We start from the raw sequence: 6,000 nt of genomic DNA on the forward strand, positions 1-6,000 counted from the left end.
GAGGGACCCGGGTTCAGTTCCCGCTAAGGGCGTGTACCTCGGTTGCAGTTTGTCCCCGGCCCTGGTAGGTTGTGCGGGTGGCAGCCACTCGATGTGTCCCTTTCGCATCGATGTTTCTCTCTCTCTCTGTTCCTCTCCCCCGCCCCCCTCCGCTCTACCTGAACAAAAAATGGAAAAATGTCCTCGAGTGAGGATAAAAATAAATAAATAAATAAAAAACCACACACATACTCTTACAGAGAAACAAGCAAAAATTCATTTAGGATATAGACGCCGTCAACACCCAATTTATGGAGATTCGATCTCCACGTAGATTTGCACGCTGCGGTATGATAGGTCTTAGCCCAGTGAGCACCTGGACAGTGGCCGGTCTGAGCCGAGATGTGCGTAAATATAACACACACGTCTCCCTTCAAAGACTTAGCACCGAAAACAAACAAAAAAGGAAAATCGCTTACTACTTTTCTACGTTAACGGTTACATTGACGGTATTTGGGACATCTTGGGTTAAAGAAAATAGGTCATTAGAGTTAACTTCACTTGTTTCATTTCTTCTTCCTAATGTCGTCACGAGAACGTGGGCAATGACAGATGAGGCTTGTACTTATGGCCGGCGTTATAGTCCCGTTGGCCGATGCTGATCTGAATGAAAAGTATGGCAAACAGGTAGCATGTAGCGATCCAACGGGACTGAAAGAGACATTCACAGTAACTGCAGATCAGGACAAGGTGCAGAAAACTGCCCAGGGGCCCCCCACTGTGACGCGTCACCCTTTCCGCCCTCCTGCGCTGGAAAGTCCTGCAAACCGAATGTGTGCTCAGTAACTGTCAAAGGGAAGAGGAGAGAGGCAGGTCCCGGGGAATGAGCGGGGCTCCAATTTCAACTTGGACTCGAGAAAGAAAGGGATCATCCACTCGGAGGCTGTTGGCGCTCCGGGTTCTGCTGGAAAGGAGCCGTTACCGAGAATGCAGGGTCTCATTCCTGCATGTGAGCGGGGCTCTTCTATCAGGGAGAACATCGGGGAGCTCTCTTCCTTCGTGGGCACGTCCTGGGAACGCCCCTGACACGTGAGGGCATGGTGAGCGGGAAGGCGGTGACCACGACGGTCCCCGAGGGGACTGCACCCGGTGCGGCGTGACCTGGGATCACTGACCAGGGAGTCCTAACACTCCGAGGGGCCGTTTACATAAATGAACATTATGCTTTTTACTCATTTATTTTTTTAATCCTCAGCCGAGGATATTTTCCCATTGATTTTCAGAGAGCGTGGGAGGGAGGGAGGGAGGGAAACACTGAGGTGAGAGAGACACATTGACTGGTTGCCTCCCAATGACCCCAACAAGGGCCGAGGATTGAACCCACAACCGCAACCGAGGTACATGCCCTTGACCGGAATTGAACCTACGACTCTGGTCCTCGGGCTGACGCTCTAACCGCTGAGCCACACCGGCCAGGGCGCGTTATGCCTTTTAGGGAGTCCATTGGGTCTACTTATCCTACAGTTCTCCTAACTCTCATCTTCCATCAAGGAAGATACTTTCCTGCTTAGGCGGAAAATGTTCGTACGTGCACCTCGCTGGGCCTCGGAAATGAATGAGGCTGTAACGTGTCTGGGTCAGGCTAGGGAGAGGGCGGACACCACTGAGCACACAAGCAAACGTACATTTTTCTTCACCAGGCTGGGGGGACATGCTGAGTATCTTGGGGATCAATGCAGTTCTGTGAGCCAGGGGAGGGGACTGTGTAAAGCCACCAGCTCTGTAACCCCGCCTGACAAGATGGACTTCATTTTAGACAGGGCCAGCCCGGGACACAACCATAGAAACCCTTTCCTGGAACCACGAGGAAAGTGGCTGTGTGAGGCTTCCCTGGGACAAACTGTGCGCGGTGCGGTGTCCAGGGAACCCCAGGAAACACGATCGCTTTGAAAGATTTCTCTGCAGAAAACGCAAGGGCTCCAGAAATCCGTGTGCGCTCCCTGCGTGGTGCGTAGTGTCCAGTGAACCCCAGGAAACACTATCGCTTTGGAAGATTTCTCTGCAGAAAACGCAAGGGCTCCAGGAAATCCGTGTGCGCTCCCTGCGTGGGTCTACGCCCACTGGTGGGAAGCTTCGCTCACGCAGAGGGGCTCGTGGTTTATCTCACTCATCTTTTCCCACTTTGCAACAGTTGCAAACCCTGTGACATCTGTTTTGTTCTCTGCCTGCCCCTCACGAAAGCTAAGCAACTCGTAACAGCCCATGACCTTAATAAACCGAAACCGCTCAGGGCAAAGCGTGGGTATTCACTTCATAAAATCGAGTGTATGATCATTTTTTTTTTTTTTTTTTTGCAAAGCTGAAGACTAACCCTTGGGGAATCTCTGGCGCCCTACGCAAATTCATATCACTTACGGACTCACTGTGTGAGTTCAAGGTTGGTGTCCAATGACTGCTAAGAAATGTTGCAGAAATATAAATACGCCAGCACTGAAATTTAATTAGACACTGCCTATGTTAATAATAAATTCAATTAATTTAGCCTTCTAACTATACTAGTGAAAGAAAAAAAAAAACCCAGACAAAATAACTCATTTTAAATGCCTCAGTTGGTAACCTCCTTTCCTGAAGAGTGATTTATGCTCTAATTTACTGGTTGTGTCTTCGTGAGATTGTTTCAAACCAGCCCTTTTGAAATAATAATTTCTGCATGTGCGTTGAGAGAGATATAACAAATGACTTCTTATTAATTTTTATTTAATGAGTTGCCTATCCGCATGGTAATTTTTTTAAAGTTCTCTTCCTAAGATCAACAGGTTATAAATATGGAGGAGAACACTTCCATTTCACAGACATCATGACGGGAAACCTGTCTCACGTTCTCTACCTGATCTGAAGGTCAATTTCTTGCAAAGGCTCTATGCCAAGGAGGCAGCTATTTTTTTCCCCTGACAGCACAGCCGATTGTTTTAAATGTCTGTAGCCAAGGGATTCCAAACAGGTTAAAAAATACTTAGCAGCAGGAGAGGACCCGGCAGGGATAGAAGTCAAGTCTCGAAGGAAGAGCAGGTAGGACTAGCTGAGGAGCCCACGGCGCTGCTGACCCCTTTTTTAACTGCAAACGGAAAATCATCTCTTACATCTTTTCCACTTCTCCCAGCCTCTCCCTTTGTAACAAGGCCCCATAATTTCCTATGTGAACATTAATATTCGAGAAGAGCGCTAATTTCTTATCTTTTCAAAAAGTCGGACTCCATAGCAACTCGTGGACTCTGTGTTGTCACAGGAAAGAGAGCAAGGATGAAATAATCCACCAAACAAATGCAAAACACGGAAAACTAGGGAGAAGAGATTGCTCAGAAGAGCCCCCGCTATTTCAGACGGTTCGGATCTTACAGAAAACCCTGCAGCAGACAGGGCACGGCTCTGAAGAGTATTCCCTGCAACAGTTGCAGGTGTGTGGCGCCGGAGGTACCAGACCGACAGATGCCGCCGCTACTTACATTGGAACCGGAAGGGCCTGGCTCCCAGTCCGCACTGCCTCACGCCTTCCCCGTGGAAAAGCCCGTACTGCATCTCGCCCATGAACTTGTGCAGCTCCTGCCCCGAGGCGTTGACTAGCAGGGCCCCCGTCTTGCAGAAGAAGGTGGCCTTGATCCAAAACGGCGTCCCCAGCGCCGTCACCACGCCAAGGGCACACATGAAGCTCAACGCCCCAGCCGTGCAAAAAATGACTTTCTTCTGCTGGCTTGGCATGATGAGGCGTGGCTGTGGCGAGGGGGGAGTTCAAAAACAAGAGCTCTGTGAGTGACGAGAAGCGACGGCCCCGCGGACGGCGTTCAGGTCGAAGCCGAACAGAGGGGACCCAGAGGGAAGGCAGGCTCAGCATCGGAGGCCGCGGCCAGGCGACATGTCAGCCGCATGCCGGGACGAAGGCTTCCGTGTCACTCGGCTTTTCTCCTCCTGTGCTTCCATTTCTCTCTAATTTGACATCTTTGGACTAAGAATCCGTGAAAGAAAACTCTTTCAAACTGCCTGGAGTCCCTCCCCTTGTGTCACTGGCTAACAAAGGTCTAAGATAACAGATGGAGTCCTCCGCGTAACTTGAGAAATGCCTCCCCTTCTCCAGGCTTCTGTCTGATTGGCTGAGTTGAAACTTTCAGCAACAGGCTTGGTCCCTATGGTACATTTTCAGCAACTTGAGAAGTTCATGTACTGGTGTGTTTTTATGTTTGTGAGGTTTGGGCGGGGGGCGGGGGGTAGAAGAGAAATTTTGGCAGAGGTAAAAAGGACATGCGTCTATTTGTTGGTATTAATTGATTTTGAAACATGTTCATTGTAGCGGGACAAATATTGGACTGAATTAGGTCCTGCATGGACACAAACTGCCCCACACCCAGGTCTGTGATTTAGAACCGGTGTATCAACAGAGACTTTGAATCCAGCGTTTTCTGGGAAACAAAAATATGGAGGTGCAGGTGCAAATATCCAGGAGTCTGCGTGCTATTGTCCTGGCTGCTTCCGGGCAATAGCAGGACGCCACTGTGGGGCTGCAAAGTTCCGGGGTCTGTAAAGAAGACAGGGCGTGGTCATGGGAAGAGGAGGCTGTGGTCAGACGGAAGGCTTTGTCTGTGAATTTGCCACAGAAAAGCAGGGTCCCAGCAGAGGTAATGCATTAGGGGGACAAAAGACAGAGTCACAAGAAAGATTAAGCAACAAAGTGAGTTTGGTTAAATCGTCAAGAGGGACCTAAAAACAGAAGTTCAGAATTCAACGACAGCTTTCTAATTCTGCATTTCCAATGAGATACCTCCTCTTGCACACAGATGTAGGGTGTGTGTGTGTGTGTGTGTGTGTGTTTGCTGAATGTCTACTATTTGCCACATTCTTGTTCTAGGCTCTAACCTACAAAGAATTCTTAACTTTTAGAACAAAAATGCTTAATTTTTAGTAAAAACTTTATATGGCCCTGGCCGGTTTGGCGCAGCGGTTGGAGCGTCGACCTGCGGTACTGAGAGACCCGGGTTCGGTTCCCGCTAAGGGCACGTACCTCGGTTGCAGTTTGTCCCCAGCCCTGGTTGGGTCGTGCAGGTGGCAGCCCCTCGATGTGTCCCTTCACATCGATGTTTCTCTCTCTCTCTCTCCCTCCCACTCTATCTGAACAAAAAATGGAAAAATGTCCTCGGGTGAGGATAAAAAAAAAAAAAAAACTTTATATGCCTGGCACTGTGCTAAGTATTTTACCTAAATTATCTTATTTATTTATTTATTAATCCTCACCCAAGGATATTTTTCCATTTATCTTCAGATAGAGCAGGAGGGGAGGAAAGAGGAAGAGAGAGAGAAAAAAAAACATTGATGTGAGAGAGACAGATTGACTGGTTGCCACCTGCACGACCCCCACAGGAGCTGGGGACAAACCACAACCGAGGTATGCACCCTTAGCGGGAACCAAACCTGCGACTCTTTGGTCCGCGGGCCGACGCTCTAACCGCCGAGCCAAACCGGCCAGAGCTCTGATTTAATTCTCACAGTTACCATATCAAGTGATGACGAAGAGGATGATGGTGGTGGTGGAGGTGGTAAAGATGATGATATTCCCACTTTAAAGATAAGGAAACTGAGGCTCAGAGGGAGAAAGCAATTTGCCCGAGTGAGTAGTGGAGCTCAATTTGAATCCAGGTCTTCTAACTCTGAAGCGTATGTGCTCTTCTGAGCAGCCCGTGACCTTGAGGAGAGGACCAGCTTCAGCGGGGGTTGGTGGAACAGGGAGGAACAGGGACAGAGTAGCCTGCTCTTAGTTGCACGTCTTGGCTGCTTGGAGAACAGAAACGTCTGCTCGTAGAATTGCCCTAGTCGGTCAAAAGCACATGTGTCTGCTCGCTTCAATTCTCTTGACCCACCGAGTAGCATTGCAGCGTAGAAGTCACCCCACGAAGATTTGTTCCCCTGGCGGCGTGGATGAGTCTCCAGGTGGTGTGTGCGTGGAGGGCGACTCCAAGGTCAAGTCTTGGACTTTGG

General features: G+C 49.3%; 1 protein-coding gene across 1 annotated transcript in view; it reads right to left on the reverse strand.

Moving 5' to 3' along the window:
- CLRN1 (clarin 1) overlaps positions 1–3,735 on the reverse strand; it is a 45,515-nt gene extending 41,780 nt beyond the window's left edge. Inside the window, exon 1 of the mRNA XM_036243838.1 lies at positions 3,483–3,735. Coding sequence (XP_036099731.1) covers positions 3,483–3,735 — 253 coding nt within the window. The remainder of the gene's footprint in view (positions 1–3,482) is intronic.
- Positions 3,736–6,000: the final 2,265 nt, after the last annotated feature.

Source organism: Molossus molossus, unplaced genomic scaffold (assembly GCF_014108415.1).
Source record: "Molossus molossus isolate mMolMol1 unplaced genomic scaffold, mMolMol1.p scaffold_m16_p_5, whole genome shotgun sequence".
Classification (NCBI taxonomy): Eukaryota; Metazoa; Chordata; class Mammalia; order Chiroptera; family Molossidae; genus Molossus; species Molossus molossus.